This window comes from Lycium barbarum, chromosome 5, assembly GCF_019175385.1.
Source record: "Lycium barbarum isolate Lr01 chromosome 5, ASM1917538v2, whole genome shotgun sequence".
NCBI lineage: Eukaryota > Viridiplantae > Streptophyta > Magnoliopsida > Solanales > Solanaceae > Lycium > Lycium barbarum.
Window position 1 is genome coordinate 57,671,428 of NC_083341.1, and position 27,245 is coordinate 57,698,672.

Sequence of the window (27,245 nt, forward strand, 5' to 3'; positions counted from 1 at the left end):
TATGATCCTGTTTATTGTATTTATGCTTTACATGCTCAGTACATATTCCGTACTGACCCCCTTTCTTCGGGGGGCTGCGTTCATGCCCGCAGGTACAGATGCTCACGTTGGTAATCCACCAGCTTAGGAGTCCTATTTATCTATCTTGGAGTGCTCCCTTGTCCTGGAGCCTAGCTTTTTGGTACAGATTCTCCTGTTGTATATATGTGTCTATTCAGGGGTACGGCGGGGCCCTGTCCCGTCATATGTTACTGTTGATACTCTTAGAGGTCTGTAGACATGTATGTGGGTTGTATTCCGATGTGGTCAGTTGTGTATATGATCATTATGCGTGTTCTATCGCTGTAGCAGCCTTGCCGGCTTGCATACATTGTCATATTGTTGTAGCAGCTTTGTCGTCTTGCTTGTGCTATTGTTTCGTAGTGGCAGCCTTGTCGGCTTGTGTAATGTTTTGATATGTAATGGCAGCCTTGTCGACTTGCATAGTATAGCAACATGTATAGTGGCAGCCTCATCGGCTTGCATATGTAAATATGATGCGATGTAATTAGTCGATGGCCTATAGCATCGGCCAAATAATGTTGACAGGTACGTATGAGTGTCCAGCTCGGACACTAGTCATGGCCCACGAGGCTGGGTCGTGACAGTCATGGTATTTCTTCAGCATCGAAACATAGAAAATCGGGTGAACTCCCGCCAAGCCTGGCGGCAATGCTAACTCATAAGTTACATCACCGATACAATCCACAATCTCAAATGGGCCAATGTATTTAGGGCTCAACTTGCCCCTCTTACCAAACCTCATAATACCCTTCATGGGTGAAACTTTCAATAGAACCTGATCACCAATAGCAAACTTCAAATCCCGAACCTTCCGGTCCGCATACATCTTCTACCGGCTCTGAGATGCCACGAGTCGGGCCTGAATAACTCTCACTCTATCAAGGGACTCTCTCAATAGATCTGTGCTCCCAGGTCGAGCCTCGAAACCATCGAACCAACCGATCGGAGATCTACACCTCCTGCCATATAAGGCCTCAAAAGGCGCCATACCAATACTCGAATGATAACTGTTGTTGTATGCAAACTCCACCAAGGGCAGGTGCTGATCCCAATGACCACCAAAGTCAATAAAGTTAATACCACACGCTCTCAACATGTCCTGGAGCACCTGAATGGTCCACTCGGACTAGCTATCGGTCTGGGGATAGAAAGTTGTACTAAAGTCCAATCGAGTACCCAACTCATCATGAAATCCTCTCCAGAATCAAAAAGTGAAGATAGTACCCCGATCAGATACAACAGAAATAGGGATCCCATGTAATCTCACAATATCCCGAATATACATTTTGGCTAACTTCTCCGCGGTATAAGAAACCTGTAGTCAATCGATCCACTATCACCCAAATAGAATCAAACTTGCCAAGGGTCTTCGGCAGACCCGTGAAAAAAATCCATGGTAATCCTTTCCCACTTCCAATTGGGAATGGGCCTCCTCTGAAACACCCCACCGGGTCGCTGGTGTTCATACTATACATGTTGACAATTTCCACACTTAGCCACAAAATCAACTATATCCCTTTTCATACGGCGCCACCAATAGTGCTGTCTCAAGTCACGGTACATCTTAGTCACTCCACGAATTCGCTCACAATAGGAATAGACTCAAGGGATGGAGATGCAACAGTCGTATCACGAACATGCGCCAAATACGCTAAACACCCCTTACTTACTAACTTTTTCGCCCGAAGGAAGGAAATAATCTTCTTCGGAGCAGGACTAGGAGTACCTCTCCACTCAAGCTTAGGGATGCCCGGCATGGCTAAAGTAACTGTCTTGGCGTGACAGTCCAAGATCGCATGATAAGGAGAAAGCCAGGACATAGCCAATATAATATCAAAGTGCACTATATCTAGAATCATCAAATCTACCCAGGTGTCATACCCCATAAAAGTAACTAAACAAGACCAGTAGACTCGATTAACAACCACAGAATCTCCGACTGGAGTAGACACATGAACAGGTATATCTATGCTATCACAGGGTAAATCCCAACCAATGGCATGCAATGCAGATACATACGAATAAGTGGAACCAGGATCAAATAACACAGATGCTGCTCTATGACGGACAGAAATGGTACCTGAGATCACATCATCAGAGGCCTCTGCCTCGGGCCTACCAGGAAATAAGTAACAATGGGCTCCACCACGCCCAGTCTGGGATCCTCCTCTCGCACTCGAAGTACCACCTCTAGAACCATGGGAAGTACCACAGCCTGATTGAGCACCGCCTCGATGAGAAGTCCCTCCTCGGCCAACGATGATACAGGAGTCCTCGGCGGCTGATAATCCTGCCTAGGCCGAGGACATCTCCTGGCAACATGCCCAACCTCTCCACAAGAGAAACAAGTAAGAGGAGTCGAATGCTGAAACACGGAAATTGAAGACACGAATGAAGCAGCAAGGTCCACTAGTCTAGAGAACGAACTCTTAAGAGCTCTCTATCTAGGCGGCTCACTGGAGGAAGCCGGTAATGCTGAATGCACGGGATGACCGGAATAGGGCCGAGGTGGCCTCGAAAACTGATCGGCGCCCCTCGCACCAGAACCCCCAAAACTGCCAGTCTGACGTGGCCTCTTGTCATCACCACTAAAAGTACGAGCCTTGGCGCCCTCAACCATAGAAGTATGCTCAATAATGGACTGGAAGGAAGCCCCCGTACACTCCATCTGAAGACAAGGAATCTGTAGAGAGCCCACTAGTCCTCCCACAAAACGTCTAATCCTATTGGCCTCAGTAGGGATCAACGAAGTAGAATATCAGGCCAAGTAGAGGAAACGGGTCACATAAAACTCCAAGGACATGCCCCTCTGCTCAAGGTGTAAAAACTGCTCCCTACGAGCCTCTCTCAAGGACCAGGGCACATACTTCTCAAGGAAGGCCCGGTAGAACTGAGTCCAAGTCAAAGGGGGAGAACCCTCAAGTCTGCACGCCACGAAATACCTCCACCACGTCTTCGCGTCGCCGCGAAACTGGTAGGACACATAATCAACGCTGTGGGTCTCCACTATCCCCATACGGTGCAGCAGCTAATGCATATCCAGAATAAACTCATAGGCATCCTCAGATGAAGTACCATCGAACCTCGGTGACTCTAACTTCCTGAACCTCCCCACCAGGTCCTGATCTGCAACAGTCATAACAGCGCCATCCATGGGCCTAATATCCTCCCCAGGGGCGGGTATAGCATCAATGTGGGGAGCCATAGCTGCGGCGGGATGTGCTACCCGTGTGGGTCGCTGCTCAGGGGTCTGCGCCCCAACCCCAGTCTGTGAACCCCTGCCGGGAGTAGTAACACCAGCGGCCGCCTGCTGGGCATCAAGGTGAAGTAGGATCCTGGCCATAGTGTCATGCACAGCCTAGTCAGAAGTAACCTCAAGCTGTGTCCATGCTGGGGCCATGCCATCCTCTACGGTCTGGTTTCTACCCGACTAATACTCGGGCTCGAGAGATGGAGACCTCTCTCGTCGCTCGCCCACCGTCGGAGCTCTACCCCTGGCTAGGGCAGCTCCGCGGCTTCTCACTCTGCCACACCCTCTAGCTGTCGCTCGCCCTTGGGTGCCAGCCGTAGCTGCGGGCTCTGGCACCTGACCTCGGGCCATAGTAGCTCGAGTCCTCACCATCTGTGAGAGAAGAGATAAGAGGCAGATACCAATTTGGTCTTTCCAGATACCAATTTGAATAAAGTAGCACGATGGAAAGAAATAAGGTGAGATTTCCTAAATGTCCCGTAGCCTCCCGCAGATAAGTACGGAGCTCATCGTACCGATCCACGAGACTCTACTAGATACGCTCTTGTATTAAAGACCGGGTAACCTAGGGCTCTGATACCAACTTGTCACGACTCATTTCAGCCTAGGTCATGCGAGCACCTACCTTTCCCACCTCAATAGGCGAACCCTTAACTCAACATTCACAATAATAGAAAATAGTGGAAGAAAGTAAAATAACGTAAGTCTCACAATATAATATAATGTTAACAAGTGCGGAAGTAAATGAAATCCACCCCAGTATCTAGTTTGGTCATACAAGAGCATCTAAATCTGAATACTAAAGGTCTGAATAATAATACATAAGTAGTCTCAAATCATGTCTCTGAATGGAAAGTCAGACATAAGTAATAGAAGAGTCCCCGAGGTCAGTGGACGCCATGCTCACCCTGGAAAACTCAAGTGGAAGCTGAAGAGTCGATCAGCCACGAGTCAGAGAAGTAGATCCAACCTGATATTCTGCATTCATAAAAGAATGCAGCAAGTGCAGGTCAGTACAAACAACAGTACCAGTAGGCATCATCGGCCGACCAAGCATAGATAACACAATTTAGAAAATAAGTAGATAGCAAGGAATCCAACAAGTATAAGATAATAAGATCACAACCAAGTGTTCGTCATCGCCTACGTAAAGCCTCTAAACCCAAGCACACCAAGTCCGAAATATATATATCCAATCCAATCATCACAATCAATCACTACAAATCAAAATCAAGCCAATGCAATGCAATGCTATAATGGAATGGATGAGATATAATGTCATGCAAATGAGGTGTACACATGTACTCCGGACGAAAATATCGACGTTTCGGTAGCACAACCCAGTACGACTCGCGAAGTCTAAGTGCCGCCCGTCCCGGAGCTTTGCCCAACAGACAAACGGGACCCTGGCTAATTGCTCATAGGGGGAGTCTCACCGGCACCACTCTGGGACCCGCGGAGCCCATGCACTAACAATGATTCCGTAATAACATCTGAATCGGCCATGTAACAACGATGCCGGAATAGATCGTCGGTCATCGACCTCTCACAATCACTCAAGTAAAAGAGTCGCTCAATCAACGATACTGGATAATTACCGGCTATCGGCCATGCATCATGAATATGAGGAATGTATGCAATGCACTTATCAACGATTCCGGAATTGAACCTCAGACATCGGCCTTCTCACAATCACTCAAGTAAAAGAATTTAGCAAACATCAGTTTCATACAATCAACTATTCCGGAATGGATCTTTGGACATCGGCCTTTGCAATTACTCAAATAAGGAGTTTATCAAATATCAATTTACTCAATCAACGATACCGGATCATCACCGGGTATCGGCCATGCATCATGAATGTATGAGAATGAGTGCAATGTGTACATCAAGTATCAACAATCAAGTTCAATATCACAAGTACCACGAAGGGGTACGCCATCTATGTATCATATCACAATACCATCCAGGGTATGCCAAAAATATATCAATATTACTAGTACCAACAACAAGTACGTCAACCATACCTCAGTTAAGATAGTAACACAGATTCTGATATTTACCACTACTCGTAGCATCAACCATTAAAATGGAACAATAAACACACATAACGGGTGGCTAGTCCCAACACATATCAGGGCCCAACCTAAGGAAATATCCAACCCAACTTCATACCCGAAGGTTCGCATGCTGTCTCCGTCATTGTTTCTAAATATGTGATTCGCTATGTATAGTCTCACTAGAGGTAAGCCATAACCTACCTGGACTGCCGAACCGCAACACCAACAAGTCACTCTATCGCCTTGCCCTTCCTCTAAAGCTCAGAACCGAAGTAGTCTAAGCATAATCGAATTCCAAATTAGAAATCATGGAGAATGATACTAATATTGCTATGATATCAATTAGGTCCATTTTAACCCTAGAAATTGGGGAAATAGGCCTACAAGGGCGAAAAGGGAAATTGGTGGGTAAAATACCAAATTAAGTACTAGGGAATCATAACTCAATCATTAATTGTTGATTTAATTCAAGAATTATCCCAAATCTGATTTCAAGTAAAAAAACCCCAAATTGGGTATGAACCCTAATTCTCCAAATCCGAAATTCAATGTTAAAAGTGGAAGATATGGGCTTACTAAGCTCAGATACATCATAATTTAACATTAACATCATCAATTTATCATGTATAATCTTAGGGAAAAATCTCCCAAAACCCTTCAAATTCCATTTCTAAGGGATTGAAAAGGGAAGGGGAAAATCTAAAATGATTGTGATTAAAGAGGAGTAAAGGATTAGACAAAGTTTTACCTCCAAAAATTCCTTCAATTTGTCTCCAAGAACAGCTTTCCCAAGCTCCAATATCAAGATATGAAATAATGAAGGTCTAAGACTCATTTAAGACTCATTTAATGGGTTTAACTGCTCGTCACCGGCTACAGCGGTACTGTAACCGCCCCAGCGGCCACCTGACCGCTTTAGCGGTCAACCCTAAATGCCTCGTACCGTTTTAGCGGCAGGTTCACCACCCCAGCGATGCCTCCGTTGCGGTGCTGGTGCCGCTAAAGCGGGCACCAGACACCAGAAACTTTAGCCTAATATTTTCCTTCGATCCGATTTTTCGACTAACTCCCGAGACCATCTGATCTCATACCAGATACTTATTCCCACATAAAAACGCGCTACAAATGCACCTGTGGCCTCAAAATTTCCAACAGAGTTCTCTTTGACCGAGTCAACCACCGATGCCTTAATTCCTATTTCCCATCCAACGTCCCGAAATGCATCTGAATGCATTGGGAACCGAACCAAACGCACACACAAGTTCTAAATGACTATCCGGACCTCTCGAAATTGACAGAATTTCAAAAAAGGTTCGTTTGTCCAAAAGTCAACTTCGGGTCAACCCTTTTTCACTTCAAGTCTATATTTTTTCCAAAGTTGCCCGAATCCAATCTAGATACCTCGGGAAGCGTGTCAACGGTCCCCTCGGGTCAAAAGGGAGCTAATCAATGCTCGGGAGCGGGCGAAAGTGTCAAAAGAACTATAACGATCAAACAGGTCATTACATAGAGCAAGAAAGGGACGACCTGCATATATCCTCTGGAGAAATGAAGAAACAAATCCATGAGACAAACCAACAAATCATTTTGTTGGAAAGCCAAGTGAAAGAAGGGGTGAAAATGTCGTTCAAGGGAAAAGGTGAAGCAAATGAAACGTGCCTGAAAAGAAGTTAAATATAGCAAAACTAAGCCTCATTGCTGAGATTGAGAAGAATGAGTTACTAGAAAAGGATTTGAATAGGGTCAAGTTTGATCTCGACAAAGCTCTCAATTGGACCTGGTGCTCAGATGTGACTGCCTCCATGTACAGGAGTAAAGGAGATGAAAAAGAAGGGATTGGTTTTAACATAAAGAAAATGACCTATAATCCACACAACAAGTATGTCTCCACAACTAAAAATTGGTTGTGCACTCACTGTGGGAAACTAGGACACTACATGGAGGGATGTAAAGCAGGGATAGAGGTTTTTCAAAGGAACAAAGACTTTGTCAAAAAGGGAGTCAAAATAGGAGGAACTGGTCCTCAGAAAAAATGTTCTAAAAAATGAACGAAAGGAATAGGTCCTCAAAAGAGAGGATCTCGAGAAGGGAGAAAAGAAGTGCTACCCACATGGGCTAAAAGGAGCTTGATTCATCCCTTCTATAACTACAAGGGACCTAAGCTGGTTTGGATTCTCAAATCCAATCACTGACATCGTGTGCAGGCTGAAGAGAGATAGAAGAAAGGAAGCTGTCAATTATGTTGACAAACAGGGACAGGAAAAATCTCATGGGTTAGTCAAAGAGGTCTCTCTTCAAGGCCTTCACAACAAGATGTGTGCCCTTGGTATCTAAAGGAAAGGACACATCTCAATGTCAGATGCTACAGTTCAGAATTCAAAGTTACTCCAGGCAAAAGTAAGAAAGGAAGATGAATAGAATGATGAAGCAGAACATGCAAATACTGGATTAAAAGGTGAATGTGACAGGAGAAGGGGTATATACACGGTACAGGACAGCATGTGAACAAGTTTTCAGAATTGTTGCTCAACACCATCAAAATTGTCCAGACACCCAGTCTCTTTATGACTCAGGTTAGTAGTCCTTTCAGTATTTTTATATGTTCTGAGCTACTTAAGTGCCAAGTCAGTCAAGCGTCTCCTAATTCAAAATTCAAACCTTAAACCTTCCAATTGACGCTTCACTTCTGAACCAATCTGTCCCTCCTATTACACATGTCCTAAAACGCCATCTCAGATACCGTAAAAGGTTGTCTGAACCAACTCAAGTACAAGCATCACAAAACCCTTTTCAAACCAAATCAAAATGGTCTCCAAACCATCATCCTCAGAGCACTCAATCTCCTCTAACCAAAGTACCACTGAACCAATTCCAAAATCCCCCATACTCGTCCCTCCAGAAACTAGTAGACTTAGTTTTGAGAAAATCTACATCCCTATCTAGTTTCCTTGACCAAAGAAAACTTTTCAACCTCATGAGAAGTGATGCAGATGTATACCTGCTATCGCCAGACTCTTCTTCGAGAGAATCAGATGACAGAAGTGAAAAGGTTAAAGTGAAAACAGCCAACATCGACAGCCCTGCAGGACAACAGATCGAAGATCTTAACAGGGAAGAAAAACCTGCTGATGTCTTACCCGTCTCCCACCTTGAGAAGAAAACCTGGTGCCCCATCTGTGCTGAAGCACCAGGTGCCTCAAGATAAAACAAGAAAAGGAAATCAAAGAGAAAGACAGGAGGAGAGAAGGAGATCGGAGGAGAGTCTGCTTCTCAAAAGAAGAGGAGGATAAGTACAAGTAAAGTACCAAGTGCCTCTAAGAGACATGGAAGTGGACTGAGAGAGGGACATCTCCAAACACAAAAGATTCTCTTTGGAATAATGATTGATGTAAACCTAGGAGAGGAGAATGGGATGAAAGAACTGTTGGAGATAGTGGAATTTCAAGATTCGACTCATCTTCTTACTCCGTCGGCTCCATGTATGTTTGAAGCTGAAGTGATTGAACTGTTTACAAATCTACGTCATCTTGATGACAATACTCTGATTCTAACAATGAACATGACAGAGTTTGTTTTGACCGAATTAGTAATATCCGAAATCTTAGGAGTAAAAGCTGAAGGGGCTGAGGGATGTGACTGAAAAGATGTCCACCTCCTTCAAAAATGCGATCATCAAGGATGGAATGTCAGTCTTCCCAGGAAAACTCTCCAAAAAAGAGCTTGCGCCTACCTACCAACTGATTTTTTTAATTTGTGGACAAGGTACTCATACCGAGAGTTGGAGCGAATGGCAGTGTCACTACGAAACATCTGGTGCTCATGGAAGCACTATCAACCTTTGAACCAATCAATCTGCCAGCTATCATGATCAAACATATGATCAATGCAGTGAGCACGGGGGAAGATGAGCCTAGTCTTCCTTATGGCTTTCTCTTGACAAAGGTGTTTGGGCATTTCAATGTAAGAACCAGAAAAGCTACCTTAGGAACCAAAGAGAATTTGCTCTCCAAAGCTACTTTGAAAAACTGTGAATGTGTGGCTGAAGGAGCGGATTCCACCATTCCTATTCTAACTGAAATACTAAAGTCAGCCAATGCAGAAATCCAGCAGCTGAAGGCTGAGAACACTCTTCTGAAGGATCAGTTGAAAGTTAAGGTGGAAGATATTAGGAACCAACTGCTCAAGGATCAGGGGTGCACACATTGAGAAAATTGACAAAATTCTTCACGATCTGGATCATCCCCAGTAATCAGTCCCTAGCATTTCCCTCCAGTCCCTGTCCTCCCCTCCCATGTCTGACTTTTCTCTTTCTGACTAGCACAATACTAGTTTATTTAACATATGTTTGCAGTGTTTGAACTACTATCTATTTTTGGGCTATTACTTTTTTTTTCTCGTGCACTATTGCGCGTACCTCTTATTGGTTGTGGTCTATCCCCTTTTTTTTATTGTTAAAGGGGGAAGATATGTGTTGATGTGTTGCCGTGACTGTGATTCAAAGAGGGAAGAAATGCTAAAATCAAAGGGGAAAGATTGATATGTGATGTTTATATTCACAGAGGAAATGGTATTATGTTGCTAACATATTGCAGGTGCCTTGACAATGATGGCCTGCTTCGCGGGGGGAACAAGTGGGAAGCTGGTCCTCAGGGGGAACATAGTCTATAAGTTTGTCATCATCAAAAAGGAAAAATTGATATGTCCAAGTGCTTTTTGTTTTGATGATTGTCAAACTAATTCAGAACCAGATATAGACCTGGTCTGTGAGCTCTCTGTGCATCTTGCACGGCAAGCAGAGACAACTGTAAAGCCGAGCTACTCACTGCACACAAGTACAGTAGTCGAGCTGGCTAATATTGAATGAGTGGTCTCTATTCACCTCACATGCTCCCACTATATATACAACATGCTGACAACATATTTGATAGACTTGAAAACCTAATCTAAATCGTGCAAAGCTGCCGACACAAGTTCTCAAGATCTCTCATTAACAAAGTCACCAACAAGTTGAAGAACCTGATCCATACACAAGTTTTAGTCTAAGTTCTTTACACTGTTGTGAGTCTCTATTCGTCTGTGCTTAAACTGTAAACCTACTCTTCTTGTTTAGAAGTTATTTTTAGGTGATTTAAATTCTCAAAGTGTGTTTGTTGGAAGTGTCTCCACAAGCTTTTGAGCGGTACACTCGGCTAGATTTAGTCTAGGTGTATTAGCTTCCTTGACTAGAGTTAGTCAAGTGGAGGTGCTTACAATCGGTGTATTGTAAGAGTGGAGGGACTATGAGAGTTAGTTCCTAGGTTGCAACTATTGTAAGGGTTGGGGATTATGAGAGTTAATTCCTAGTTTGCAATAGGTTGTAATTGGAAGTTGATCGTGTAGTAGAGTTAAAATCCTACTGGGTTAGGTTGTGATTTTTAATCCCTTGAGCAAGGAGTTTTCCACAGTAACATCCTCTGTCATTTACATACTACACTGCATAAGGGAACTAGTACACAACCAGGTCCCTCCATATACTCTTTGGTGGACGCACAACCTCTAACAACTATATTTATCAAATTGAATGTGGAAACCTAAGTAATAAAGGAATAAAGTAGGTCTAAATATATGACAGAGAAAAAAGTTATGGTACATTCAAAAGTTTGAACTAAGGGCTATGTATTACCAAAAAAGGTTTGGAAATTTTTTGTTTCATTGGAAACATACTTGGTATATGTTACAATAAATATCAAATATAAGGCTAGTTTTGTAGAAGCAAATCCTCTTGGTTAACAAACTCCACAACCAAATAGTTCAAAGGGAACCAAGGACGACAAAAAATTTTCATTGCCACTTATTACATATAGTAATATCATGATAACTTTATACTTCAATTGAGGACTTGGTTACACGGGATCCTTTGGGATAACTTATACAGAAACTAGGTTCATCAAAGACACCTCTAAAAGACCAAAATAAACTCAATTCATTTCCGCTTTTCTTATTTACCTAAGACGTAAAAATGTAAACAACACTCGATCAAATCTAAAAACCAAACACATGTTCCATACATCTCATTTTTAATGCAATGAACCAAATATCCGGCTAAAAAAGCATATGCACCAAGTAATCCGATGATTATTAATCTCAGTAGCACAATCTTTATATCCTCGCACAACTTCGTGCGAGAACCAAACGACACTAACTGGAATATTTAAGTATAAAGTATGTCGAACAGAAAGAAAGGGGAGAGGGTGGATGAAGACAACAGTTGATAGATCCAATTATATCTCCCTTTTGTTAATGAGTTTTCACTTCAAGGACCTAGGATTGGCCGCAAATATAGATAAACTGGATCAGCTAATCTAATATGAGAGCTAGTGGAGAATATTATAGCAATCTGGCATCATGACATGTAACCTGTATAAAGCCTAGGCTGCTCACAGAGTCAGTTGAATAGCAATGTAATTGAAAATGCAAACCGACACACTCGATGAAGTAACCAGTACAGCAGACAAGAAGGGAAGATCTTCTATCTAATCACACACACAAGATATCAATAAAAGAACTAGAGTACACGGATTTATTGCTGGACTTAAAGTAAATTTCATATTCCTGCTTGTCATAAATGTTAGCTTGACATTGATATAAAAGAATCTAAATAGAAAGCAATCGTTACGAAAAAGGATCTAGTTAACATTACCCTATAGTTTGCCTCCCAGACTTCTAAGTTCCCCCATTGCAGTAATGTACACCATTACTAACTGTGCCGTTGTGTTTCATGTTTACTTGATTCAAGCCCCATATGCGAATAGTATGATCATCACTTGCAGATGCCAACATATGAGGATCTGATGGGTTCCAGCTAACACAGTTGACTGTTCCAGAATGTCCAGCCAACGTCTCAACAAGTTCTCCTGAGCTTTTGTGCCATATATAAACCTGAAAATATGGTAGGGGTATACATGCAAGAGCAAATCTAAATATGATAAATGCATTGCAGCACATTTAGATAGATAGAAGTCAAAAGCAGGAATTATTTAGGGGCCACAAGTCCCTCTGCTGATGACGGAATGGAAAGATACAATGGGAAATAGAGACTTGGATTTTAGAATTGATGCAGAATTTGCGTTTGAAAGTGAGCAATGAAACCTTTTTAGTTTTTTTCTTTTTTGACCTTGGAAGTTGGAACCTTTTTATATTTTATTTTATTTTTAAGTAAGAGTTAGAATAAATGGAACCCTATTGCTAATAGATTGAGCCCAAAATAGCATACCTTCCTCTCATGTATTATTGCCAACTACTTTTTTTTTTTTTTTTTGGGTGATCAGGTAAATCTGTAGTTTTCATTCATTCAGCACACAGGATGCAAATGAATACTATTGACAATTACCACTCTAATGTGCAAACTAGAAATTTGATATTTAGAACATGAGGCATGTCATGGCGAGTAAATTTATAAATATGTCACAAGTATATCACAAGATGTTAGATTATACTGGCAATGATTGTGTTTCTTGATCAACAAGAGGAGTACCTGTGAGTCCTCACTTCCACTGGCAATGAATGCTTGATCCTGTCCGCCAAAGCAAGACCTTACAACGAAGCGTGAACGTTTATGCCCATTATATTTGGATACGAGTTTGACAGTTCCCTCTATATCCCACAGATGGATTTCTTGATTCAAAAGGCTAACCAATAAATACTTATTGTCAGTGGACAATACAAATGAAGTTATTGTTTGATCCTCCTGAATTACTTTCTCTGCTTTTGATTCCCATCCAAATAATAATATCATATTATCTTTACAAACAGATACTATATGCTTCCCATCACTAGTTATCCCCAAGTCCGATATTCTAATAGTCCGACGGCCTTTCCAACACTCCAACTCTTTCCCTTCCAGATCCCACATGCTAATGCTTTTGTCTGTAACACCGCATAATATCCTGTTGCCATCAGGAGCCCATCCACACGAGATCAAACCAAGATCATTTTTCTCATAAACATGTAAACATTCACCTGATTCAACATCCCACCGTCTGACAACTTCCTCTACTCCACAGGTGAGAAGTTGATGGTCATCAGGGCTCCAAGACATATAGGAGACAGGTTTCTGGTGACCAGAAAACCGATGCTTCACGCAGAACAAACCATCCAATTTCACCTACAAAAACAGAAAGCCGAGAGATGAAAAAGATCACTAAACTTATGTTTATCACAATACTCTCCTAATGAGTTCTGATTATAAATAATACTATCACATTTCCAGACAGCTTTGTATTCTCTTATTCCCAGTGCTTCCTGTCTGAACCCAAAAGCAGCTCCCGCACGAAAAATAAAATCAGTTCTTTCAAACTTTTCCCAAATATGAAACAACAAAAGGAGGAGAATGATCCTTGCACATCGTACATGTCAAAAACTAACTCCATTATATCCATAAAAGCACCAACAAGAACGCATGAATGCACCACATGACTAACCAAAAAAAGCCAATACAAGTACCAACTACAAGAGAGCTGGTGGAATGTTGGAATAACACTGCTGGAAAAGTTAGACAGAAAAAATGGTGGCAAACAATACCTGCCCACGTGTGGCAGGCTGTGTGGAAGGAAAGAATCAAAGAAACACAAGATACTTTGAAGAAACCTATAACCCCCTTTTTTTTTTTTTTTGGGAACCTGCAACTCAACAACAACAAGCCCAGTATAATCCCACCATGTGGGTTTAGGAACCTGCAACTCAATAAAGAAAATTAAGATCAACTGTCTGCTCTTCTTTTATTTTTGGTGTGGGAAGAACACTCCTAGATAATGCTGAATCTTTATAGAAATTATAGAATCCTTGTAAGGAGAGCAAGGAGCTCTTTTTTGTGTTCTTTCGGAGTGTAAAATGATCTGCATATCCTTTGTACAACTGATATATAATATATGTCACCTTTCTCAACCAAAAAAAAATAAAAAAAATACCAACTCTTTTTACGAGTACATAGATTAGTACTGATCTCCACGTACAAAGCTGGATATCTTTAAACAGCAACAGTATTATAACTTGACCAATGATGAGATTTTATAACTGTATATCAAAATGGAAAATAGATAAAAATCGAAAATTGATACTACTTAGGTTTCTTCTTTTTTTCTCTTTTTTATTTTTTTGATACAATTAAGTTGCACTAACATTAATCTACGTTTCAAGAAAGAATAAAACACAATGAAATAATCTGTCACTTCACCAGAACAAGATTAAGCCCAGGATACACTTGTAGGTTTCTCTTTTCAAATGATTAAATAGTAGACACCCTTACAATCTGCGGGAGTCTCGGATTGACGAATAATCAAGCACGAGATAATTTACTAGATTATTTCCTCAAGCATAGGATTCTCTTAACTGTGACTTAGATCAGGAAGAAGTTATTCACACTAGTGAGAAGACTGACTGTAAATACGTCCATTTCCATAATTAGGGTATTTGTGAACTATATTTTAATTTTTATCCCCATAGCTTGAGCAAATAAGCAGGTCAAAAATATTTCGTAAAACTTCTACTGCACTTCTATTTCACCATCCACCAATACTAATTCTGCACTTAGAAACGTAAAAGCCTATAGCAAACCAGGATGGTAATAGATACAAAATGAAATTCAGCTGAAACCAATGTGATTAATGATCTAATAATGATATATCAATAGAGGATATGACAAGTAATCTTCAAGAGGACATAAATTTACCTCCCATAGAATCACCAAACAATCAGCAGCTGACGAGGCTAAGTATTTTCCGTCATGGGAAAACTGTAAGAACCATACTTCATTACTGTGATCTTGTAATATCTGGTGCATTACAATCAATGAAGAAACAATTAGGCATCCAAGTGTTAACAGAAATATATCTGCAGAAATTAAACTCAAGTTACTCCACATATCAGTGAAAGTTAAGAAATGATCATAAACATGGAAAACGACGAAACTGTTTTTTAATGGAGAACGAATAAAGTTGGTTATCGGAAAAGCAAATATTGATGCATATAGCTAGTAAATGGGAACAAAGGAAAATCCAGAAGTTCAATGTTAATGAGAACGTAAAATTTTCTTGACTTTGCATCCACCTCCCCCTCTCTCCTAGCAGTTCAATAACCGTGCGGTTGGTCACATTGGCTGGTTTAATACCCACCAATTCGGTTCTTTGCCTGTAGGGCTCTCCTTGGAACCATCTGCTACTTCTATTTACCTTAGAAAAGGATTTAGAGATCACCTTTGGTTGAACTACCACCGTATTAACCAGGCTCTTACTAGTAAATTTTTCAATCTCCGTTGCAACATCCTTCCACCCTGAGTTCGCAAAGATCTGTGGGAGAATAATCACTCTTCCTTGTTCCTCGTGTATTGCCACAATGGTGATGAATCTCCCAAAGTCATTGTATTTTTAAGAACAAAAGTAGTCATAGGAGTGTTCGATTGATTTTCATTTTCTGTACAATTTTCTCTGTATAGATGCAAAGTGTAATAGATTACATATCCTGAAAAGAACTATTCTGTTGATGGTCATTCTCCTTACTAAATGCTTCCTTCTTCCAACCCAGTCATCCCAAACATCATTGTCTGAAATACTTTCTTCTATATCATCTGACTTGTTTCAATTGACCAAATAAATTTTTCTATCCATGGAAGAGGCCAAGTCTTTTATCGAGCACCTCGCGGGTGGTTGAGAAAAACGTCATAAGTTCTAGTTGAAAACGACAGAAAGAAACTTACTAGAATCCTATAGAGAAGTCCAACCTTCTATCTCTTGTGCAATACAGATTTTTCTTTCAAATATTTGGAGACTATTTCAAATAAGCGTGTGTTTATCAAACCAGTTCATTATTTCAACTTCAAACTTGAAATATGGAATTTGGAGCTTGGAAAAATAGTTTTTAGGAGTTTTTTAAAGTTTTCACTCACAAAATTTTAACTGTATTTTCATGTCCAATCACAACTTCAACTTCCAAATGCTCTTTTTCAACTTAACTTCAAATACTACTTGTTTTCAAACGCCTACTAAGCTGCTAAACAAATACCTAGGCACTTAATTAAACAGCTAACACATTACATACACATCACCATGTTCTCATTGTCAAAAAGTGAAGTTCTAACTGCTTGTTATTTAATCAAATGTCATCTTCTTATTTGCAACAAGTGTCCTTGATTTAGCTCTTTACTGAGATCAAAATCAATTTTCCTAGTTCGGTATTCAACATCGATAAAGACAACTTACACCAAAATCTATCAAATGCATTTTTTGTGTACTCTTCCTCGAGAAAATTTTATTTCAGTACATATCAATTTCTTACTTCATGAGAATTGACATGTTCCGAGATTTCTCCATATTTCTCTATAAGTAAACTTGATCAAACTGTCATATCCACCTCTCTTCCTACTCCTACTATTTTTGTTTGGAAGACTACTCCTTTTGCATTTGCTAAAAGGCAACATCTATCAAATCCCCTTTTTGTGATCTCTAGAGCTATTACTACATGTCAAAAAAGAGTCTTTATTTGTACCCAAATCATTATTCCTTTCTATTCATTATTAGAGGTATATCGAAAAGCAGAGAACCTAAATCAAAACATGATTCTCTACGAAAACCACCCAATCATCTATACAAATAGGGACCTTGTGGGTGCACCAAAAGAAACTAAAAACACGAGGTTATACCTCAAGTTTGCAATCTTTACCCCTTCAAACTCTCTCTTATTCCTTCCTTTCAAAATCACCCACACAAGGGCTAAAGGGGCAACACCACATCCCATTCCCTAGGTTTTCTCTTTCTTTTTTTTTTTCTTTTTTTGTGAGACTTGTAACAATTAATCTATATATTCATAGGTGTACTACATCAAAATATGTAGTCCCCCTCCAAAAGGTTACATTTACAGCATTGATCTCTACTGTTTTCTATTCTTACAAGAGATCTAATACATCAAAAATATCTTCTCTCTGACCTAAAATTTCCTGTTTGCACCAAAAATAAAAAAGAGCTAGACAATTCATCCTAAACTTCTGTAAATTGTTCTGCTTGTTCTCAAAACATCTCTGATTCTCAAAATCGAACTCATAGGACTCGGGAAAAAGTCAACGGATGAAAATGAGTCAAAAACACTATAACGACCAAACAGGTCGTTACATCAGATACCAATTAAATAATCGTTCGTCCTCGAATGAAAGAAGAGAGTATGAAAGCGGACGGTAACCAGGGAATTATTACGACAACAACACGGAAGCCCCCACGGCACGAGGTACGCCACAATCACTGCCCTCTCACCTTATCAGTCAAACTTCCTCTAACATAGCTAAATGACCCAATTCCCATACTTCCATACTTAAGTTCCTCTCACAACTGATCCCCAAATAAAAGAGTTGCTTTCACCGAAACTCTCTGATTCGATATAACCATACCCCTGAAGCGACCAATAGATCCCACAAATAATCCTCGAAACAGCACAAACTTTTATCCATATACACTAACATCGCCCACTCTGAACCGATAAAATATCCTGATTTCCGCTAACCTTTCTTTCACCCCTCTAAAGCTGTTCTTCTCACCACGATTTCTTAAAAACACATAAGCACACGCCAGAAACCATGACTTACTCTCGCCAGAAAAGAATTCTTGCTTTATCCGAGAACTAGACGCAATTCATCAAAACTGATCTTACTCATAGCCGACTTTGCTAGTTCCAAGTCTTTCTAAACCTTCCAACCACAAACACGAAGCATACCACTAAATACCTTGCCGAGCAAAGTCCGCAGGAAACTATCTGATCACACTAAAGACCACTCGCAACTATAGTACCTCCTCAAATCATTACCAAGTATCGACGAAACCATTATATCTGTCTGAATTGCTATCCCTGGTAAAATAAAATCAAGTCCACTCACAAACCCTAATAAAGCTCGGTATACCTGTCATACCTCAAATCTGAACTGAAACCTATTGAATCCGTGAAGGTGATTTACTGGGAACCCATAAGTCCTCCTGGAGATATGAACACAGTCCATCAAGTTCTAATCAAACAATACTGACCCGAATGAATGCACATCCCCCGAATACCATCAATAGCCACTTGAACTGACTCCAAATTTCCGTAACCAATCACACTCCCACCACGCATCTGTGGCAACCAATTCTAATATATTCCTCACGCATAATCAATCATGTCTGTCACCCTTGACTCCAAAAGCTAAGTCATATCCAAGCTGTCAACTAAGTACCGAAGAACTCTACCTTATGAATGCAGCCTTCGAGTTTCTCAACCCTTACCCGATAGAAAATCTGATACACTCTGAACTTTTTGACACAAAAACCTGTAGCCTTAATAATAACCCTTTAACCATCGAACCTCCCATTGTAATACCTCGATATGCCCATAACATTTCTGAAAGCATCAAATCTCGCAACCTCTTGTGCCAACCTAGCAAAACTATTTCCGAGTCCTTAATATCCAAAAGTATTCACCCAAGATATCCAGTCAATATTACTCATAACATAAAACACTTACCACGAATATGGTCCCATCTCAAGAATATAACTCTAGCCTTCGGATAATAGGAATTTTCACAAAATCCTTTCTCTTAAAACAACACTAACTTATCCAATGTAGAGTGTTACGAAACTCTCCAACAGTGTACCACTCAAGCCACTTCCTATAAACCTTAACATGTCAGTTACCTGAAATTCTTCTCACTAGTCGCCGATCACGAAACCTCACGAAATTTCACCATATCACTTAGTCCTTTTCTTTAGGCGTACTCACGGTCAGACTTCATCTAAAATATGCAAAACATCTCCACAACCTATACTGACCCAAGTAATCCCGAAGATGTACTTTGTCCTTACCGATTTTCGATCAACTATACCTTTCCTTGACTCTTCAATTCCTCAATTTCAGTCATACCACAATAATCGTCACCGTTTAACCATTTCTCCAACCCACACAATAGAATACCGCATAATCATAAGTCTAGCAAACTAGCCGAGTCAATACTGGAGATAGTAGTGTACCACACACTCTAACCACTAGAGTTCCCTTAATTCACTCAACTCAAAAACTGAATACTCTCTAAATCTAGCTTATCACATGCAGTCCTACTAATGTCCCCACATATCTCTATCAAGGTGCCTTTGCTCAAATTCCCCTATCTCAAATTTCGAAATATTCTCCACAACTCGAATTTATTCAAACTTCATTATTGATTTACCACTTCGAATGCCCCAATTGTCGAACCAGAACACCTCTAACCATTCATGCGATTATCCCTTTCATTCGATCAACTCAAACTAGTACACCAATAGTAGCAGGAACCAGTCGAAACTTACACAATAGGTACAAGGCTCTTAACCCTAATCCAGATGCAACACCCGACAGCTCCTTGAGTACTAAAACTTCACACTCGTCAAACACTAGAGTCATTCTTACTAGTCAACCACTGGCCCACGGCATAACCAAACATACCAACTCAATACTGACCCTTATGTCTATTCTATCACCATAACTATAAAATCAACTAGCTCTTGATTCCACGATATCTTTACCATTCCTCAAACACAAGACCCGGCGAACACACCCATACTGAAATACCAGGACCACAGCTGCCAAATATCTTAAGTCTTCACTCGTCACAAGTAACCTTGCCTTCTGATTTAGAACCGATAACACTTCCCTAGAAGAACCCACGAACCACTACCATATAGACACGTCAAAGCCCAACTCAATTTTTCATGGCCGAATACGGAATCCACCCTCGTACAAATTTTACAACCTTATCCTAACGAGCACATCAGATGCCAATTGTTCCCATCCTAATAGCGGAGAGTGATCTATCCCAATTCTCTTCCTTACTCCTCCGTCGCATAACACAAGGTACTCTTACCAATAAATATTAAGAAATCCTACTTCGCTACTCATTTTTCCATAAAAGTCGTCCTTTATGTCCTTATCCTCAACTTCTCCTTTTTATTACACGCAGTCACTATACCTTCACCAAATCCGATGATCCTTACCGAACTTACACTCGTCCCCGCATATCGACATCTAGTACCCTGCCACTAATGAATCATTGACCTACCATTGGTACACCCGTGCCACGCAAACCATCATAATTCCCTGACGAAGTTGAAACATTTCCAACAACCAATCATATCATTGAATAAATCACTTTTGTTAAGCCATAAATGCATTTTTGCCTCTTCCGAGCAACCCAACACTGAAAACATGGAGACCATTTAACTCTTTGTACCATCTCTCTCATTTCTCAAGAAACCCCCACAATAAACGAGTATTAACCACGATGCCACACAACTAAAACCTCAAGCTATAGCTAGAAACTGAACCTGGTCACGCGTCCGAATCAGGATGACACATCTCGTACCATACCAAGCCACATCATAACAAAACCGCTCGCATAAGAATTTAAGCAAGAGTTTCCACCCTCCGTGGGTGATTAAGATAAAGAGATTCAGATACCAATTGGAATCGACTAAATACCAATTTGAATGAAGTAGCACGAAGGAAAGAAAATATTAAAAGTTTCCTAAATGTCTCATAGCCTCTCGCAGATAAGTACGGAGCTCATCGTACCGATCCGCAAGACTCTACAAGACATGCTCTTGCACTTATAGACCCGGTAACCTAGGGCTCTACTACCAACTTGTCACGACCCAATTTACTAAGTCGTGTGGGCACCTACCATTTTTCACCTCGGTAGGCGAACCCTTGTCCAATCGTTACTCCATATAATAAGGAATAAATAAAAAAAACGGAATCATGTCTTAATCATACAAATATGAGTAACGTGCGGAAACCATAAATACAACCCCCAGATCTAGTCTGAATAATACAAGAGCACTAAATGATATGTCTCGAATATACAAGTCTCAAAATAACAAATCTGTCTCTGAATAGGAAATAAAGGCAGTAAAATAGAAGAGTCTGAGTAGTGGCCATCAGATGCTCACCCTAGAATACTCGCAAGTCTGCCTCGAAAATCAGTCTGGGGAAGTGGAAATGGAATTTGTCTCAAACTCTACACCCCGAAATCCGATAATCACCCGAGGCCTCACAGATGCAAAACAAACATGCACACATACATAAAACACGATACGAACTCACCCGCGACCTCGAAATTCCCAACGGAAGTCTATTTGACCAAGTCAACCCCCAATGACCTAAGACCAACTTTCCAACCAATAGCCCAAAACGCTCCCGTGTGCCTTGGGAACCGAACCGAATACCCTGCCAAGTCACAAACGACCATCCAGACCTCTCGAAATCGACGGAGTTCCGAAAAAAGTTCGTTTACCCAAAAGTCAACTGTAGGTCAAACATTTTTCACTTAAAAGCTCAAATTTTCAAAAGTCACACTAAAACTCACCCGATCATCTCGGGAACCATACCACCTATCCCTGCGGGTCAAAATCGAAATCATAAGACTTTGGAAAAGTCAACAGCTGAAAATTGGTCAAAAACACTATAACAACCAAACAGGTCATTACATCTTTCCCCTGTTAAGTTGGTGATTGTTGCCATTGAATTGAGGAATTCTGCCACCATCTCCATTTCCCAATCATTCAAGTGTTTTCTCAGGTCCAAATCCCACCCTTGTCCAGTCCACATCTCAGCAACAGTAGCATGTTGCTTTTGACTAAGAATGAACAAATCAGGGAATTTCACCTTCAGAGCTATGTCACTCAACCATATACATCCAAAAGGATACTTTTACCCCATTCTTAACTTTGCATCCAGTCCTTGCAAGCATCATTGACCAGTGATTTCTAATTGCCCTCCAAACAGTGCATCCATGTGGAATATTAACCATGTTTGTTATCCACCTGTCCTCCAAACCATATTTAGCATAATGACTTCCTTCCATAGCATGTCTTCCTCTGTAGCAAATTTCCATAGCTACTTCATCATCAAACTTTGGTTTTGCAGTTTCAAATCACTGATACCCAATCCCCTTGTTTTCTTGCTCAAAGCCAGTTCTTCCCGCTTGACTAAGTGGAATTTCTTCTTATCTTCATTCCTCTGCTGTAGAAAGTTCCTTCTAAGGGTGTCAATTCTCTTGATCACATTGACAGGTATTGGAAATATGGACATCATGTAAGATGGTAAGGCATCTAGCACACTGTTGACCATGGTCAATCTTCTCCCAAGGGAAAGATATTGGCTTTTCTAGTTAGTCAGCTTCTTCTCACATTTTTCTAAAATCCCATTCCATATTTCTTTTGACTTGCTCTTGGCTCCCAAAGGCATGCCCAAATATATAGTTGGAAGCTCCCCTACTTTACCTCCTAATTTTTATGCCAAGCTTTCCACCTCTGCAACCTCATTAATTGGATAAATGAAGCTTTTACCCCAATTAATGTGTAATCCTAAAACTGCTTCAAAGATGATAAAGATAGTTCTTAGGATTAAAATGCTCTCTTCCACTGCTTCACCAAAAATAAGAGTATCATATGCTTATTGCAACTGGGTAATCCCCGAGTTTCTTGCACCGACCTGAAATCCCCTAATCTAGCCATTCACCTTAGCTGTCTGAAACATATTACTCATGCCCTCCATTGCCAGGATAAATAAGAAAGGAGACAAAATATCACCGTCTCAATCCCCTTTGATAAGGAACAAAAAAAACCACAAAGAGTTCTATTAACCAAAACTGAGAATTTAACAAATCTAATGCAATGTTTTAACCATTTGATCCATCTAATTTCAAACCCCATTCTCTCCAACATATTGATTAGAAAGCTCCAGTTTCAGGTGATCATATGCTTTTTGAATGTCTAGCTTCATAGAATACCAGGTTTCTTACTCCTCCGTCTCGACTCCACACACTCATTAGCTATAAGAATTGCATCCATGATCTGTCTTCCTTTAATAAAAGTCATATGTTGCCTATCCACTAGTTTATGTATTACCTTTTTCAACCTCTCTGTTTAGCAATGATCTTATAGACTGCCCCAATCAAGCTAATAGGCCTAAAATCATTAAGCTCTATAGCTCCAGCTTTCTTTGGAATCAGAGCCACAAAAGTGGCATTCAAACTTTTTTCAAAATAACCTTCAATGTAAAAGTTTTGTATAGCAGCTACAAGTATTGTCATATGATATTCCAACACTGATTGAAAAAAGCCATAGAGTATCCATAAGGACCAAGAGCTTTGTCCCCTGCACATGCCCTAATGGATTCCAATATCTGTTGAGATTCAAAGGGGCCATAAGAGTAGCATTATCTTTCACATCCAACCTAGGACAATTCCTCATATTAAATTTTAGTCTCCAGTTTTCTGTCTCTGAATACCGCTTCTCATAATATGACACAATTTCTTCTTTCCCTTCTCCAGGATCCTCCAGTACTTCTCCATTTACTCTTAACTTGTCTATAGTGTTTGCCCTTCTATGTGCATTTGTTGTTCAATGAAAGAAACTTGTGTTTCTGTCTCCCTCTCTCAACCAAGTTGCCCTTGATCTCTGTCTCCCAGCAATCTCTTCATGCCTAGCAATGTCTTCAAATTCCATGGTAAGGGCCAGTCTAGAAGCTATCTCCTTCTCATTCAGGATTCTATGATCTTGTATCTCTTCCAGTTCAGCAAGCTGAGCCAATACCACTTGTTTCTGCATTCCCAAGTTACCTCGTGCTTGATTTACTCCATTCTTCAATTTTCCTTTTAAAGCTTTTAACTTTGCTACCAGTATAAAATCCGGTTTTCCACTGTAATTGAAGGATTCCCACCATGTCTTCACTCTCTCATTGAAGCCTTCTGTCTTTATCCACCAATTCTCAAATTTAAGATAAGAATTGGTTTTCTTCCATTCTCCACATTGAAGTAACAAAGGTGAATGGTCAGAGGTCAGCCGATGCAATATGGACTGCCTGATATTCCTAAAGCTCATCTCATTCTTCTGATATCAGGAATCTATCAAGCCTTGCTGCAATATTGTGTTTCTCCTTTCTTTCAAGTAAACTTCCCTCCTGTCAGGGACAAGTCCACCACTTCCATGTCTTCAATGAATTCAGAAAAATCAATCATTGACTTGTTGATTCTTTTGCAGTTCTTCTTTTTAGAGGATATCTAACTGTGTTAAATCACCACAAAGGACCCAGGGCCCTGGAATTAGACTCCTTGCTGCACCTATTCCCCCCCCCCCCCCCCCCCCCCACCAAAGTTTTCTCCCTCTCCATTCTATCATTTGGTGCATAAAACTCCAAGTCAAGTTCCAACTGAAATCTTGATTCTTTCCGGTGAAACTACAAGAAACAGAGTACATGCCCTCACTACTGATTACCCCTTCCCAATCCCTTTTATCCCACATGATGACTATTCCCCCTCTTATCCCACTAGCTTCTAATTGAACATAATTGACTCGAACGCTCCCCCAAACTTCTCTCACTATATCAGTGATATCCCCTTCCACTTTTGTTTCCTGGAAACACACATCTGCTTTCCAGGTAAGTAAATATTTTTTATCATACTTCTTTTTTTAGTACAATTCAGACCCCTAACATTCCAAGACTATATTCAACTTCATTGACATTTTATTGCAAGATATCCCCCATACTTCTAGTACCATTACTCATGAATTTAGTATCTAATTCTAGCCCCTTCAATTCATTCATCCCCTTTCTCTTGAAGATTGATTGTTCCCCCTTATTCTCCTGCTTCTTGTTGTCTATCTTCATGAATAACTCTTTGGCTTTCTTTTAACACCCTCTAAAGTTGATCACAAACTCTGTGCTAAGTCTGGTTATATGCTGTTGAATCCATACTGGAGTTATTTTCACTGGAATGGTTGTTTCTTCTGGTAATTGAATTTTCAGAGGGGTACATTTATCTCCTCCGTATCTTGTTCTTGCAGCTGTATTTGTAGATGTAGACCCCCATTTTCTTTTTCTTCTACTTGGTTCCCCCCTTCTTCAGATGAATTTCCCCTGCTCAATGATTATCTTGAGTCTCCTTTTCTCCATCTATGTTGCCCAATGGTTCCAACATGTTCTGGGCTATAAGTTTTGACAAGTTAGCCTGTATTTCTACACTAACCATGTCCTCTAAATGGGCTTCTGGGATTGATTTATGAATTACTACAACAAATGGGTCAATGACTCGGCCCAAATGCTATATTCTTTTAACTCGGCTCAAATGCTCTGTTCTTTTAATTGAGCCCGCAACTACCTCCATCAGCCCTTTTCCTTTTGTCTCCAACCCACGTGTCCCCCATTCAAATTTTCCCCCTTCACCCAGGGTCCCCACGTAGGTTCCCTTTTTTCTGTTGACTTCTGATATAACCCTTGTCCTTTATTAACCATCGGACAAAAGGTTGCTCCCTCTCTCTTCTCTTCCTTTGCTCTGACTACGACCGAAACTTCACACCATATCGAAATAGTGTAGGTATATCCTTCATTGGACACCTCCACCTCTCTCAGAACCTCCTTTCCATCTCCTGCCACCTTGATTCGAGCCCAGTGTAGATGGTTTTTGAGTGATGTCTCCTCCTCCATTTCTAAAAACCCTCCGCATTGATCTCCGATTTGTTTGAAGATTTCTTGTGACCATAGGCTTAATGGAAACCCTAGAAGTCTGATCCATACCCAGTCTCATTTGATTTCTGTGGCCAGCAACCCCTAGTTGGTTTCCACCATTCGAGCGCCAACTTCATCTTCTTCCAAGTCCATTCTCTGTTCATGACATGCTCTGCTTCTTTCCTTAATGGGAGTTCAAAGAGTAAGTAGCCATCATTCATGGCATGGACATTTATACCAAATACAGTCTTCCAAGTGTTGCATGCCCTTCTTCTTACATCATTTAGAGTGGCTATCTCTTGTGTTGAGCTCTGAAACTTCCCAACTACGCATCTGCTCAGCAAGTCTTTTTCAGAGATTGAAATCCCCCCTGAGATTTTTATATTGTCTTTCATACTCTGAACTTGTGCCTTTTTCATGCCATCCGTCACCCATCTGTTTCTGTTGCAGGCCTCTTTGAAGGGTTTATCCAGCTGTTTAGTTGTAGCTTCCTATAGCTTCTGTGTTTGTTCTGATTCATATGTAAACTTTGCAATTCTGTGAGCTATATTCCCCCATCCTCCATTGAATGTAGTCTCTGGTGTAATAATGACATATTTGCTCTGGCTTTGTAATGCTATGAAACTGATGTATCTACCACTCTCATTGTATTTAAGAGTGCAGAAAAATTCTGAGAAATGATCCTTCAAATTCCATCATCTAACCACCTTCCCCTGTACTTTGGATGCTTCAATAAATATGGCTACTATCCACTTTAAGACTTCAATGCTAACTTTGACTCTTCTCATTCAATTCCTGCTGCGTTCGACCCATTCGTACCAAGATTCTGCACCAGATTTGCATTTAGTAATATCGTAGCACTTAAAACCAGCATTGTAAAATATACTATTTTCCCTTAGAGAAAAAGATCCGGCCATAGTAGCCGGAAAGGACCCCTGAAGAGGAAACTAAACTGAAACTAGACTACTGACTCAGAGACCTCGAAAGTCGTGTCTGGGAGCATTTTTTTAGGATTAGCCTTTTTCCATCCAGGTTCTTAACTTGCATTAGATATTCTGTGCATTCTTACATGAAGCTATGAGCTTTCTTCTTTTCAGAAGGAGATCTTTAAGGTACATCATTTCAAGGAGAATTTTAAATTCAGAGTGAGAATCTAGGATTGAACCATTAGTTCCTCAGAAGTTTCTACTGTGTTTTTTCTCTTTCTTTTTCTAAGAGCCCAATTGTACAACTCCCCCTCTACTATGCTTCGCATTACCACTCCAAACCAATTCGACAGTCTATCACAAAGATGCTACGTCATCACAATGAAAGAAGGATGACTTACATCTTCTCCCACACACCGA

The 27,245-nt window shown here is 40.6% G+C and overlaps 1 protein-coding gene across 3 annotated transcripts in view; it reads right to left on the reverse strand.

The window, feature by feature from the left end:
- Positions 1-4,004: 4,004 nt before the first annotated feature.
- The window catches only part of LOC132640864 (WD repeat-containing protein 26 homolog), a 28,825-nt gene continuing 5,584 nt past the window's right edge, over positions 4,005-27,245 (reverse strand). For 2 of the 3 annotated variants that reach the window (XM_060357664.1, XM_060357661.1), the window contains 4 exons: positions 15,080-15,181; positions 12,887-13,516; positions 12,053-12,291; positions 4,005-4,291 (listed from right to left, as the gene is read on the reverse strand). In XM_060357664.1, coding sequence (XP_060213647.1) covers positions 12,076-12,291; positions 12,887-13,516; positions 15,080-15,181 — 948 coding nt within the window. In that variant the 3' untranslated portion in view covers positions 4,005-4,291; positions 12,053-12,075. Of the gene's footprint in view, positions 4,292-11,905; positions 12,292-12,886; positions 13,517-15,079; positions 15,182-27,245 lie in introns of those variants that run through there. The other variant, XM_060357663.1, reaches the window with a different exon arrangement.